The sequence below is a fragment of the Carcharodon carcharias genome, chromosome 11, assembly GCF_017639515.1.
Source record: "Carcharodon carcharias isolate sCarCar2 chromosome 11, sCarCar2.pri, whole genome shotgun sequence".
In the NCBI taxonomy this organism is placed as follows: Eukaryota; Metazoa; Chordata; class Chondrichthyes; order Lamniformes; family Lamnidae; genus Carcharodon; species Carcharodon carcharias.
Window position 1 is genome coordinate 30,877,549 of NC_054477.1, and position 15,712 is coordinate 30,893,260.

The 15,712-nt window shown below is 43.8% G+C and overlaps 1 protein-coding gene across 1 annotated transcript in view; it reads right to left on the minus strand.

Moving 5' to 3' along the window:
* The window catches only part of plekhb1 (pleckstrin homology domain containing B1), a 103,473-nt gene that overhangs the window by 74,737 nt on the left and 13,024 nt on the right, over positions 1–15,712 (minus strand). The window contains exon 5 of the mRNA XM_041198662.1: positions 9,212–9,319. Coding sequence (XP_041054596.1) covers positions 9,212–9,319 — 108 coding nt within the window. The remainder of the gene's footprint in view (positions 1–9,211; positions 9,320–15,712) is intronic.

The window sequence follows — 15,712 nt, forward strand, 5'->3', positions numbered from 1 at the left end:
CCCTCCCCCCAAAATAATGTCCTACAGCTGCTCTGTGGCATCCTTGACACTGGCACCAGGGAGGCAACTTACCATCTTGGATTCACATCTACGGCCACAGAAACACTTGTCTGCTCCTCTAACTATGGAATCTCCTACTAATAGAGCATTTCCACTCTTCCTCCTCCCCTCCTTTGCAGCTGAGCCACCCGTGGTGCCACGAACTTGGCTTGTGATTCCAGACCCAAAGCAATGTGGCTGACTCTTAAATAACCTAGCAAGCCACTCAGTTGTATAAAACCACTATGAAGTCTAAAAGGAACAAAACCAGATGGACCATCTGGCTTCGACCTAGCACTGGAAACGACAATGGCAAACACAGCCTTTTCAACCCTGCAAAGTCCTCCTTACTAACATCTGGGGCTTGTGCCAAAATTGGAAGAGCTGTCTCACAGATTAGTCAAGCAACAGCCTGACAGAGTCATACTCATGGAATCATACATTGCAGACAATGTCCCACTGGCAGGACAGATCCACCAGAGGTGGCAGCACAGTGGTATACCAGTCAGGAGAGAGCTGACTGGGAGTCCTCAACATTGACTCTGGACCTCATGGGATCAGGTCAAACATGGGCAAGGAAGCCTCCTGCTGTTTACCACCTACAATCCCCCCTCAGCTGATGAATCAGTACTCCTCCATGTTGAACACCAAATGGAAAAGGGTGGCAAGGATGGGAGATTTCAATGCCCATCACCAAGAGTGGCTAGATAGCACCACTACTGGCTGAACTGGCCAAGTCCTAAAGGACAGAGCTGCTAGACTGGGTCTGCGGCAGGTGGTGAGGGAAACAACAAGAGGGAAAAACCTGCTTGACCTTGTCCTCACCAATCTAACTGTTGCAGATGCATCTGTTCATGGCTATATTGGTAGAAGTGACCATTGCACAGTCCTTGTGGAGATGGAGTCCTGTGTTCACACTGAGAATACCCTACATCGTGTTGTGTGGCACTACCACCATGCTAAATGGGATAGATTTTGAACAGATCTAGCAACTAGAAACTGGGCATCCATGAGGTGCTGTGGGCCATCTGCAGAATTACACGCACCACAATCTGTAGCCTCATGGCTCGACAAACCCCGCACTATACCATTACCATGAAATTGGGGTATGAACCCCGGTTCAATGAAGAATGCAGGAGGGCATGCCAGAAGCATCACCTAGTATACCTAAAAATGAGGTGCCAACCTGGTTAAGCTGCAACACAGGATTACTTGCATGTCAAATAGTGGAAGTAGCATGCAATAGGCAAAGGTAAGGGAATTTGCAACTAAGCTCTGCAGTCCTGCCACATCCAGTCATGAATGGTGGTGGACAATTAAACCACTCACTGGAGGAGGAGGCTCCACAAATACCCCCATCCCCAATGATGGGGGAGCCCAGCACATCAGTGCAAACGACAAGTCTGAAGCATTTGCACCCATCTTCAGCCAAAAGTGCCAAGTGGATGATGCATTTCAGTCTCCTCTGGAAGTTCTGTTTTGTAGAGTCAGAGAACCATAGAAAAGTTTTAGTGCAGAAGGGGCCATTCAGTCCATTGTCTGTGCCAGCCAAAAAGAGAAAAAAGAAACTCACTGCTCTCTTTAATTCCACTTTCTAGCACCTGGTCCAGAGCCTGGCAGGTTACAGCATTTCAGAAGCAGATTCAGGTACCTTTTAAATGAGTTGAGCATTTCAGCCTCAATCACCAATTCCTGGTGCCCACCGCCCTCTGGGTGAAAAAGTTTTTCCTCATGTCCCCTCTAATCATTCTACCTTAAATCTATGACACCTGATAATTGACCCCTCAGCTAGGGGAAACGAGTCTTTCATATCTACCCTATTTAGGCCCCTCATAATTTTGTACACCTCAATTAAGTAACCCCTTAGCCTTCTCTGTTCTAATGAAAACAACCCTAGCCTATCCAATCTCTCTTCAAAGCTGCAATTTTCAAGTACTGGCAACATTCTTGTAAATCTCCTCTGCACACTCTCTAGAGCAATTATGTCATTCCTGTAACGTGGTGACCAGAACTGTACACAAGAATTCAGCTGTGGCCTAACCAGCGCTTTATACTGTTCCACTGTTTCATCCCTGCTTTTGTATTCAATATCTCACCCAAAAAAGGAAAGCATTCCATATGCTTTCTTGACCACCTTATCCACCTTTAAGGACCTGTGGACATGCACTCCATGGTCTCACACTTCCTCAACCCCTCTCAATAACTTCCCGATAATTGGGTATTCCCTTGCTTTATTTGCCTTCCCCAAATGTATTACCTCACACTTTTCTGGATTGAATTCCATTTGCCACTTCTCCACCCACTCAATGAAGCCATTGATATCATGCTAGAGTCAACAGCTATCCTCTTCATTATCAACTACATGGCCAATTTTTGTGCATCTGCCAAGTTCCCAATCATGTCTCCCACATTTAAGTTTAATTCATTAATATATACAACAAACAGCAAGTGCCCCTACACTGAGCCCTGTGGAATACCACTGGAAACCGTTTCCCATTCACAGAAACATCCATTGATCATTACCTGTTCCTGTCACTAAGCCAATTTTGGATCCAACCTGCCACATTCCCCTGTATCCTATGAGATCTCACTTTCCTCAGCAGTTTGCCATGTGGGACTTTGTATGATGTTGGATACCATTTGGTATCCTTCCTAGTCTTAAGTGTATGTATTCATTAACTACAAAAACTATGAGCATATATACAGTAAAGGGTTCAAGCCAGGAACTGTCCCCATGCTTGTTTGCACAAACGACTCTGTCCAACACGAGACTGGTCCCTTGATGTGAGTCATGTATTCTCTTACATCACTGTGTGGGTGGTACTGCACTCAGTCCCGTATTAACCCAATATGTGCCAGACCCTTATACTACACCTTCTATCCTGTGTATTTAAAGTTATTCTAGTTTACCCCATGTGTTTACAACATTATTGCAATCCTATCTCCCCTCTTCAAGTTCCTGAGTTCATAATTTCAGATGGTTGGAGGCCGTATAACCTTTCCATATCTCATTACTGTTAGGGGAGTGGTAGTCTCTGTTGTTGCAGGTAAACTCTGTTGAGTTGAAGGTTCTGGCAGCTGAGAGGTGGTGGTATAGTGGTATTGTCACTGGACTGGATAATGCTCCAGGGACCTGGGTTTGAATCCCACCATGGCAGATGGTGAAATTTGAATTCATTAAAAATCTGGAATTGAAAGTCTGATGACCACAAAACGACTGCTGTAAAAACCCATCAGGTTCAAAATGAAAGGGTCTGCTGTCCTTACCTGGTCTGGCCTACATGTGATTCCAGACCCACAACAATGCAGTTGGTTCTTAACAACGGCAATTAGGGATGGGCAATAAACGCTGGCCTAGCCAATGGTGCCCACATCAAAGAACAAATAAAAAAAAAAAATGGGTATCTTTTTATCCTCCTTTTCCATTCCTTGGTATTGAACCGCTCTTTGTTGATTCGGCAGTTGTGGTGATAGGTGATTGTTGTTCCATCCTGTTTCTTGTGGGGTGGATGAACATTGTGCTTGTCTCCAAGTTATCTTTTCCTCTTCTTCCTTCATCATGCGGGTTGTCATGATGTCCTGTGACAGAAGATGACCATTGTTATGAGGGTGTGTTTTTTTAGTAAGCTCAGCTTTGCATTTGGCTGTGTGCTGTCGGGAATGGACTGCTGCTAATTGTTTCCAGCATCATCTGTGGCACTATCATGTGGCTAGGAGTTGTAAGGTTTGCTCTGTGTCGCGGTGTTGACCTCATCAATAGTCGGGGCTGGAGTCTGAGGCTCTTCTGGTTGTTGGTTGCTGTCTTGTTTACCATCCACTGGAGACATCAGGGTAAACATCCAAGTGGTTGGTTGGTCTGACCAATGAGGGCTTTTCAGCAACAGTAACAAAGATTTCTGAGCTGAAGTCCCAGTCAGGATACTCTTTTGGTTTAAACTCTCGGGAACTTGCAGCTCTGTATAATTTACGACAGTGGTTGTCTTGACATCTTCTGCCATTTTGATGAGAGTCAGACTACACAGGCAACTCTGCTCAAGAGAGGAAAAGACTGGTTACAGATGATGTACATCAGCTTGAAGATTTGTTTGCTTCCGTACGTTAAGGGTTCTAGAATCATGCCTATGACTGGAAGTCAGGTTCCTCTGGGCCCATAGAGTGGTGTGTCTTTTGTTCAAAGCCAGAGGTTTCTCAGCCATGATTCTTTGTCCAATAGTTCTGTAACACTGGCACCCGTGTCCAATTTAAAGCTTCTGAGCTCGTCATTAAACAAAATGTCTGCATTTAAATTAGAAAATCCAGGATCTTTGACATCACCCAAGAAGCATGACTGTGTGTCCTCTTGGTGTATAGTCTTGACCTCATGAATCATCTTTGGGTGTTCTGTAAGTTTAGATGTTTTGGCCTTGCACAGTTTGCCAAAGTGTCCAATTCTACTACATTGAATGCATTAGGCTGAAATTGCAGGACGTTGATCTCGCCTGTGGGGACCTTATGCTCCAAAGTGCTAGCATGGTCACTCTACTGGTTGGTTAGTGTATTACTTCCCTTGGCCTGGAGTGTCCCTGTTTCTGTGCTATTCAACCAGCTGGACTGTGAGGTTTCCTTTGTACCATGGTTTACTATCTCCTCTTAAAATGGACCTGTGCTGCATATAGAGTTCAGATTACTTAATAAATCTCGAGGGTTAGATCTTCCTTCCCTGGTAGCATGTCTGGGAGTGTGTTGTCCACTACTTCTACAACTGTTCCATCCCTGATAAGGTCAGATTTTAGGTCTCTGTATTCGCAGCCTTCAGTTATCCTATACAGATCATTAACGAATGAGCTGATAGGTTCCCCTGATTGCTAGACACACTTATTAAATTTAGCCCTTTTAAGAATTTTGTTACTTCTTAGATTAAAATAAACGTTGAATGATTTTAGTACTTCCTCAAATTTAGCAGGTAATTTGTTGATTCCTTGTCCAGCGATAATGTCTGTGATTGGGCCTGCCGAATAAAAAAGTATGCTGACTTATTCAGCTTCTGTCTTTTTATCCAGACTTGAAGCAATGACTTATCTAAGGAATCTTTTTCTCCAAAGTCCCCAAATATGTGATTGATCTGGGCTTTGGATAAGTTCCAATTGATCTGCAAGAATGGATTTCTAATCCATGGTTGAAAAATTTTTAAGTGTAGGTTCAGCTTTAAGAAAAAACTGGACTAGCCATATAAATACGATGGCTACAAGAGCAGGTCAGAGGCTAGGAATCATGTGATGAGTAACTCACCTCCTGACTCCCCAAAGCCTATCCACCATCTAGAAGGCGCAAATCAGGAGTGTGGTGGAAGACTCCCCACTTGCCTGGACGAGTGCTGCTCCCACAACACTGAAGAAGCTGGACACCGTCCAGGACAAAGCAGTCCACTTGATTGGCACCACATCCACAAACATTCACTACCTCCACCACCAACGCACAATAACAGCAGTGTGTACCATCTACAAGATGCACTGCAGGAATTCACCAAGGCTCCTTAGACAGCACCTTCCAAACTCACGGCCACTACCACCTAGAAGGCCAAGGGCAGCAGATAGATGGGAATATCACCACCTGGAGGTTCCCCTCAAAGTCATTCACCATCCTGGACTTTATATTGCCTTTCCCTCAACGTTGCTGGATCAAAATCCTGGAACTCCCTTCCTAATAATACTGTGGGTGTATGTACACCAAATGGACTGCAGCGATTCACGACTTTCTCAAGACAACTAAGGATGGGCAGTAAATGCTGGCCCAGCTAGCGAAGCCAACATCCCGTGAATTAACTAAAAGAAAAGTTGTTGAAATTCAAGATGGCACTGCTAGTCATTTGAAGACAAAGGATTTACCTTTACTTGCCCGTTTTGGTGGGTTCCCATTGCAATGGCGCTCGTACTCAGCCTTGAAAAGATTTTAAACAATGGCTGCTTGGATCGACTGCAGACTTCTCCATTTCAGCGCAATGCTTTAGGGTTACAAGGGTGTCGAATCCTGGGCTTTGCTAGTCTTTAAAACTGATTCTTTAGTCGCGATTCTACCAAATTAATGAATTAACCTTTTTTTTCCCTTTCAGAGTGAGCTCAGACGCCATGTGTTCAGGCACTGACTCAGGAATCTGTTTTTTCCGATGGAGTTTTCAAATGGCAATTTCTGACCACTGAACTATTTAAAAGTTTCTCAGGACTTGCTTTTGTCCAGAATTTAAAAGTTTTAGCTTACTCCTGCTAGGTCTGCTGATTCTGCCTTCTGGGAATTGAAGCTGGACTTCCAATAGATCCTATAGTCTTATACTGCAATGGGGAATTTTGAATTTCTGCCTTCCGCTTCCAAGCCTTTTTTTGCAGCTTTTCACTGATGATTTTCCTCTGACTTCTCACTGCTGATGTCTATTTCTCAAGCTTTTCTTCAGATCAGAATGCTTCTTCAAATTTTTCGTTAGTCTCGCAGGATTTTAATTTTTCTCTGCATTTTTTGTGAGGTTTTGGGTTTTCCCATTGCTCTTACGATGTTGTAGGTTGCTGGATATCATTTGGTAGGTCTTAATGAAGTCGCAGTAGTCTTCAAGAACTAAGTACATATGTACAGTCAAGGGTTCAAGCCAGGAGCTGTCTCCATGCTATTTTGTGCACACGGCTCTGTCCAACACTAGAGTGACCTCTAGGTGTGAGTCATGTGTTCTCTTACAACGTTGTGTGGGTGGTACTGTACTCAGTCTCATGTTAACCCTATATGTACACCTTTACACTACACCTGGCATCACAGATGCCAATTTTTAGCCACTTTCATTCACTCCATGTGATGTCAAGAAATGGCTGAAGGAACTGGATACTGCAAGACTACATGCACTGACTGCATTTCCAGTAATAGTACCTGTGCTCCAGAACTAGTTGCACCCCTGGCCAAGCTGTTCCAGTACAGCTACAACACTGGCATCCACCTAGCAATTTGGAAAATTGCCCAGGTAGGTCCCACCCACAAAAAGCAGGATAAATCAAACCCAGCCAATTACTGCCCTATGAGTCCATTCTCGATCATCAGAAAAATGATGGAAAGGGGTCATCAATAGTGTTATCAAGTGGCAGTTACTCAGCAAAAATCTGCTCACTGACGCTCAGCCTGGGTTTCACTCAGCCAGAGCCACTCTGCTCCTGACCTCTTTAGCCTTGATCCAAAACATGGACAAAAGAACTAAACACAAGAGGTGAAGTGACAGTGACTACCCTTGACACCAAGACAGTATTTGACTGACTGTGCCATCAAGGAGCACTATCAAAACTCAAGTCAATAGAAATCAGGGGTAAATTCTCCAGTGGTTGGAGTCATACCTAGTACAAAGGAAGATGGTTGTAGTTGTTGGAAGTAAATCACCTCAGTGCTGGGGCATTTGTGCAGGAGTTCCTCAGGGTAGTGTGTAGGCCCAACCATCTTCATCTGCTTCATCAATGCTCCATCATAATGTCAGAAGTGGGGATGTTCATTGATGATTGCACAATGTTCAGCACCATTCGTAACACCTCAGATACTGAAGCAGTCCATGTCCATATGCAGCAAGACTTTAGGCTTCCACAAGATTCAGGGGCTTCGGCTGATAAGTGGCAAGTGACATTTGCGCCACATAAGTGCCAGGCAATGACCATCTCCAACAGAGAGAATCTAACCATATCCCCTGGACAGTCAATGGCATTACTACTGCTGAATTCCCCACTATCAACATTCTGGGGGTCACCATTGACCAGTAACTGAACTGGGCCAGCCTTATAAATACTGTGACTACAAGAGCAGGTCAGAGGCAAGAATTCTGCGGCGAGTATCCCACCTCCTGACTCCCCAAAGCTTGTCCACCATCTACAGGGCACAAGTCAAGAGTATGATGGAATACTCTGCATTTGCCTGGATGAGCGCAGCTGCAACACACTCAAGAAGCTCAACATCATCCAGGATAATGCAGCCCGCTTGATTGGCTCCCCATCGACCACCTTAAACATTCACTCCCCTCACCACCGACACCGAGTGGCAATAGTCTTGTTGTACCTACACCACATGGACTGCAGGTGTTCAAGAAGGCTTGAGTGTATTTAAGACCGAGATAGATAGGTTCTTGATTGGTAAAGGGATCAAAGGTTATGGGGAGAAGGCGGGAGAATGGGATTGAGAAACTTATCAGCCATGATTGAATGGCAGAGCAGACTCGATGGGCCGAATGGCCTAATTTCTGCTCCTATGTCCTATGTTTACTACCACCTTCTCAAGGGCATTATGGGTGTGCAATAAATGCTGCCTGGTCAGCAATGCCCACATCCCATGAACGAATAAAAAAACAAAGATGTGTGAGCTCTCCAGATGGCTGTGAATATCCATATTTAATTAGGTGTTTTTATCTGAGACTTGATACTGACTGTAGCTTAAATGCCAAAGGTCTCATGATTGGCAGCAGTCATTTTAATTGTTTGTGTCTACTTTTTAAAAGAATTGACTGAAAGTTCATAATATACTGGTTATGACCACTGAAAATGCAAGATTAAAAAAGGGGGGTCTGGTTAGCTCAGTTGGCTAGACAGTTAGTATGTAGTTCAACATAACTGCAACAGCATGGAGTTTGATCCCCGTTCCAGCTCGCTTCGTTGCCCTGCCCTACCTAGTAGAAAAATCATGGCAAATGCCATGGTTCGGAGACCCTCAAATAATCAAGGATATTATCTGGAGAAGAAGAAGATGATGAGAAAAAGACCAAGGTCCAGCTAGTTTGCTTTCTACTATCCTGGTAGCCGCATGAAAGAACAAAAATATGAGTTGCTGATTAATCACATCGATCAATCTCTATCAATTTATCTGCAACAGAACAAGTTGTGGGGCAAGGAAAATCCTAATGATGGAAAGCTTTGGGAACCATAAATACAGTCATCTTCTCCTACTAAATATAATGAACTTACCACAATAAGTCTCAAATACTGTATCCCAAAATATTATTTTCTCAAATAAATTTAATCTGCATTTGAATGAATCAATGCTAAAAGATTCCTGTTTCCCTGGGGAGTGTGCTCGACTGATTTTCTACATGTTCACAATACACTTGATAACACTCACTGTACAAATTATTTTACTAGGTTGATACATCAATTTTCTGTATGTAGAACGGGAGCAGGCATGATATACTTACAATGCATCATCAGCGCTGTCGGCACTAAGTGCCAGTTTTGACCCATCTCTTAGGTAAATCATCATCATACATTCCCTACTGCTCTGTTCAGGTGGCAAGCCCTCTGTGGAAGGAAAGGTTTAATAATGGTTAAAAAAAATAATAAATAGGTAAAAGACAGAACTGTGTGCACTTTTGCCTCTTAGTTGTTTCCATGGATGTCAGTTTGCAAAATTAGCTTTTTAAAAATATTATTAAGGGCTGGCATTACATCCCATTTATGTTCTGCACTAAATTCTGCTAGAAGTGAAGTTGAGTTTAAGATGTGCACACCTTAGCTAAAGTGTAGTCTGGTAAACGATGGATTTAGCCCCCAGACAACATCATCAGTCCTAAATTGTCATCTACACTCTAGGATCTGCCCATCAAACTTATGCTGCTATAAAACAAGGGTAAGTTCTGAGATTTTTTTTTCTTCTTATGTTTCTGTGAATTCATCCCCATTGTGATATCTGGAAGAACTCCATGAAAACCAGATTTTGGTAAGTAGCTAGTGCAGCACAAATGAAACTTGCAAGAATATAGAATATGGGAAATGGGGGAAATACAAACGTGTAACTGAAGGCTCAGAAAGAATAGGAGCTTCACGCTGCAATTATAAAAACTTTATTCAAGGGATATGGGCATCGTTGGCTAGGCCAGCATTTATGGCCCATCCCTAATTGCCCTGGTGAGTGGTGAGCTGCCTTCTTGAAACGCTGCGGTCCATGTGTTGTAGGTACACCCACGGTGCTGTTAGGGTGGGAGTTCCAGGATTTTGACCCAGCAACAGTGAAGGAACAGCGATATATTTCCAAGTCAGGATGGTGAGTGGCTTGGAGGAGAACTTCCAGGTGGTGGTGTTCCCATGTGTCTGCTGCCCTTGTCTTTCTAGATGGTAGTGGTGATGGGTTTGGAAGGTGCTGCCTAAGGAGCCTTGGTGAGTTCCTGCAGTGCATCGTGCAAAATGGTACACACTGCTGCCACTATGTCGGTGGTGGAGAGAGTGAATGTTTGTGGAAAGGGTGCAAATCAAGCCTCATACGAGTCAAAGGCAATGGCCATCTCCAATAAGAATGAATATGAATACCCTTGCTTTGGTATTCACCAGCTTATCATCACAAAATCCCCCACCATCAGCATTCCCGGGGTCACCATTGACCAGAAATTCAACATGAACTGACACATATATGCCATGGTTACTAGAGCAGGTCAGAGGCTGGGCGTTCTGCAGCATGTGGCTCCTAACACCCCAGAGCTTTTGCAACATCTAGGAGTGTGAAGTGTTACTCCTGACTTGAAGTTGCAAGAACCCTAAAGAAGCTCAGCATCAATCAAGACAAAGTAGTTGCCTGATCGGCAACCATCTACCAGTTGAAACATCTATTTCCTCCACTACTGGTGTACTGAAGCTGCAGTGTGTACTATCTATGGGTTGCACAGCAGCAACTCGCCAATAATTCTTTGGCAGCATGTTCAAAACATGTAACCTCCACTACCTAGAAGGACAAGAGCTGCCGGTGCATGGGAACACTAGTACCTGCAAGTTTTCCTCTAAGTCACACACCATTCTGACTTGAACATCATTTCTACCCCTACCCTACAACATTCTGTGAAGTATCTTTATTACATGGCCTGCAAAGTCTCAGGTGGAAAGCCCACCACCTTCTCAAGGACAAATAGGAATGGGCAATAAATACTGGCCGTGCTAGTGATGTTGATATCCTGAGAATTGTTATTTTTAAAATCATTTAAAATTGTTTTTATGAATACTTATCCTTAGACTATCTTATTCCTTTAAAAGAACATAATCCCATTAAAAGCTGAAACTTATGAATTAGGAGCAGGAGTAGGCTACTCGGCCCCTCAAGCCTGCTCCGCCATTCAATAAGATCATGCTGATGTGACTGTATCCTCAGCTCCACATTCCTGCCTAACCCCGATAACCTTTCATCCCCTTGCTTTTCAAGAATCTATCTACCTCTGCCTTAAAAATATTCAAAGAAAGAAACAGTTGCTGTCATAAATAAAAAGGTAGTAGAAAGTTGCAGAACGTGGTTTTTGAATGTAAGTTGTTTGGCGATATTAAATGATTATTAGTGAAGGCATCTGTGAAAAAAGACTGAGAAGACATTGTACGCCATTGCAATATTACTATCTACCCGTTCTTCACTTCTGCTAGTACTTTCCCTGTGTTATGTTGATCAATTAAACTAAAAAGGGACCTCTACTTTGCAAGTATCATGTGGAAAATTCCAGATTGCAATACTGCTTAATTTATTTTCACCACATAAACAATGATATTTTGCCCTGGTTTACTAGTCAATATGGTTCTGCAGATGGATGTACTGTTGCTGTTTTGCTCATGCAATGCAGAATTTTAAAACTTAAAATACTCAGCATTGTAGCCTACAGCTACAACTGGGTCAAAAATCTGGAACTCCTTTCCTAACAGCACTATGGGTGTACCTACATCACATGGACTGCAGAAGTTCAACAAACATTCTCAAGAGAAATTAGGGATGGGCAACAAATGCTGGTCTTGCCGGTAATATTCACATCCCACAAATGAACTTTTAAAAGTTGGGCAAAGTTTCGAAACAGATTTTCTTAAAATTTATGTTTTAAAAAATATTACATATTTAAGAGTGGTCGCTTTTTTTTTTATTCGATCATGGGATGTGAGCATCACTGGCTGGGCCAGCATTTATTGCCCATCCCTAATTGCCTTTGAGAAGCTGGTGGTGCAGTATGATGAAAGTGGGGTTTATCGCAAAAAAATTTTAATCAGTCTGTCCAGCCTACCACCTGTGATTAACCTGATTTTCTGTAAATGGCAAAACCAACATAAGTGATTGCGGAATTTTAAGTGCAAATTATGTTCAGTGAAAATCAACTTTCTGCCATCTATTGAGCTTTTATAGGCAAAGGATAATGAGAGGCACTTTTAGCAGTTTTTGACAGTAACTGATCTTTGGCACATGGGGCAGGATGTCCTATGAAGCACTGGAATCCGGAATGCAGGATTTTCTTCCTATTCTTTCCTTCTCTGCTGCCACTCTGCCTCATTGTTAAGACATGGTGACTCAAAGCATGATGCAGTTTGATGGACAAGTTGTCACCATTTTGAATAATTAGTATCAAGCACCTCCCAGTCATTAATGTCAATGCTGTCAGGCTTCAAGCAGAGCTTCAGTATATTTGAAGCGTTTTCTTTGCCCTTCCACCAGAATATTGGCCGTTTGAGAGTTGAGAAAACAGGGTCTGGTGGGGCAGACACTTTCTAGCCATCCAGACATACGGTGGGATTTTCCGCATCCGCCTCCCACCACGATCTTCCAGTCTGGTCCCGCCGCAAGTTAATGGACTTCTGGCTGGTGCGCCGCCTCGCCCACGGCAGGTCCCACCTGCGATGGGGACGGAAAATCCCGACCGGAGTGTTCAGTCCATCATAGTTGATTTTGCAGGAGTTTTTTCTAAATGCTTGTGGAACTGGCTTTAAGAAAGACACTAGCATTTGTTCAACGGACCTCCCATTGGATCCAAAAGAGGGGTGAAGGCAATGCTGATGGAATTTCTCTAGTGCTCTTATGTGTTGCAGATACACAGTCTAGGTCTCACTGCAGTACAGGAGTATGGTAATTACAACTACTCTGTACACTAGGGGCAGAATTTTACATTCTCCCACTGATGGGTTTGCAGGTTGTTGGAGGGTTGGGGGAGCTGTAAGATTCCCTGGATGCCTTCCCAAAAGCCATGGGCGGGAAGCGATGGGGGGGATGGAGTGTGCCTCCGTTAATGGCCTCCTTTCAACATTGGGTGCTCCCCACAACATTTACCCTCCACAGGTGCACCAATCCCCCTGGCCTCTCCACAAGCACCATCATCCTGAACTCTAGACCCCATACTTACCTGGTCCTGGACTCCTGGAGATAGCTTGCAGTCCCAGTCCTGTCTACTGCAGCTTCTGTCGCAGCTGGCACTAGACAGCTGCTGGTCAATCAGATTGGTCAGCCGCTCTCTGAGGTGGGACTTCCTCCTGACTAAGAGGCAGAAGTCCTGCCTCCAGCCAATTAGTGCTCATTGGAGCATTAAATAGATGTGGGGCGGCCAGCATCAGCAGTGATGCTTTTTCCATCAACTCTTTGGGTGGTGGGATGGAAAACCCCGACATCCTAAAAATTCTGGCCTATAGGACATACATTGACTTGAGGAAGTCTTTTGTCAAATATTCACTGCCTTAGTTTATAGAGAGATGAACTGGTGCAGCTGATCCTATGTTGAATCTCCTCGTCAATGGTGGCCTTTCGAGAAAGATGGCTGCCATGGTATGAGAAGTGCTCAACATATTCCAGAATCTCTCCTTCAACATATATGGGAGGTGGAATATTCAGATGACCAAGTGTGGATTGATTTTCTTGTATGCTGAATTGAAGAGATCGAGAGTGGCTTACAAATCTGGTGCAGAGTGGGCAACAACATTGCAGTCATCCGCAAATTGTGGATCGTATATCTCCAGGGTGGGTCAGTTTAGTTTTGGCATGGAGGTGACTGAGGTTAGAGTTTTGTAGCCAAGTGGTATTTAATATTCACACAAGAGGGCAGTTGATCTTTGATGAGGTGAATAGCCACAGTCAGATGTTTGTAAGTAGTATGGGGACTATCACACAGCCTTGCTGGACAGCAGTCTGGATTTTGAGGACGCCTGTTTCAGATCTCCCAGTCAAGACAGTTGCAGTCATGTCATCATGAAACATTTGTAGGGTTTTTAATGATACACATTAACTCAGAAAAGCAACCATAGGGGAAGTGGACCCTTTCAGCTTTAAGAAAAAACTGGACTAGCCATATAAATACGATGGCTACAAGAGCAGGTCAGAGGCTAGGAATCATGTGATGAGTAACTCACCTCCTGACTCCCCAAAGCCTATCCACCATCTAGAAGGCGCAAATCAGGAGTGTGGTGGAAGACTCCCCACTTGCCTGGACGAGTGCTGCTCCCACAACACTGAAGAAGCTGGACACCGTCCAGGACAAAGCAGTCCACTTGATTGGCACCACATCCACAAACATTCACTACCTCCACCACCAACGCACAATAACAGCAGTGTGTACCATCTACAAGATGCACTGCAGGAATTCACCAAGGCTCCTTAGACAGCACCTTCCAAACTCACGGCCACTACCACCTAGAAGGCCAAGGGCAGCAGATAGATGGGAATATCACCACCTGGAGGTTCCCCTCAAAGTCATTCACCATCCTGGACTTTATATTGCCTTTCCCTCAACGTTGCTGGATCAAAATCCTGGAACTCCCTTCCTAATAATACTGTGGGTGTATGTACACCAAATGGACTGCAGCGATTCACGACTTTCTCAAGACAACTAAGGATGGGCAGTAAATGCTGGCCCAGCTAGCGAAGCCAACATCCCGTGAATTAACTAAAAGAAAAGTTGTTGAAATTCAAGATGGCACTGCTAGTCATTTGAAGACAAAGGATTTACCTTTACTTGCCCGTTTTGGTGGGTTCCCATTGCAATGGCGCTCGTACTCAGCCTTGAAAAGATTTTAAACAATGGCTGCTTGGATCGACTGCAGACTTCTCCATTTCAGCGCAATGCTTTAGGGTTACAAGGGTGTCGAATCCTGGGCTTTGCTAGTCTTTAAAACTGATTCTTTAGTCGCGATTCTACCAAATTAATGAATTAACCTTTTTTTTCCCTTTCAGAGTGAGCTCAGACGCCATGTGTTCAGGCACTGACTCAGGAATCTGTTTTTTCCGATGGAGTTTTCAAATGGCAATTTCTGACCACTGAACTATTTAAAAGTTTCTCAGGACTTGCTTTTGTCCAGAATTTAAAAGTTTTAGCTTACTCCTGCTAGGTCTGCTGATTCTGCCTTCTGGGAATTGAAGCTGGACTTCCAATAGATCCTATAGTCTTATACTGCAATGGGGAATTTTGAATTTCTGCCTTCCGCTTCCAAGCCTTTTTTTGCAGCTTTTCACTGATGATTTTCCTCTGACTTCTCACTGCTGATGTCTATTTCTCAAGCTTTTCTTCAGATCAGAATGCTTCTTCAAATTTTTCGTTAGTCTCGCAGGATTTTAATTTTTCTCTGCATTTTTTGTGAGGTTTTGGGTTTTCCCATTGCTCTTACGATGTTGTAGGTTGCTGGATATCATTTGGTAGGTCTTAATGAAGTCGCAGTAGTCTTCAAGAACTAAGTACATATGTACAGTCAAGGGTTCAAGCCAGGAGCTGTCTCCATGCTATTTTGTGCACACGGCTCTGTCCAACACTAGAGTGACCTCTAGGTGTGAGTCATGTGTTCTCTTACAACGTTGTGTGGGTGGTACTGTACTCAGTCTCATGTTAACCCTATATGTACACCTTTACACTACACCTGGCATCACAGATGCCAATTTTTAGCCACTTTCATTCACTCCATGTGATGTCAAGAAATGGCTGAAGGAACTGGAT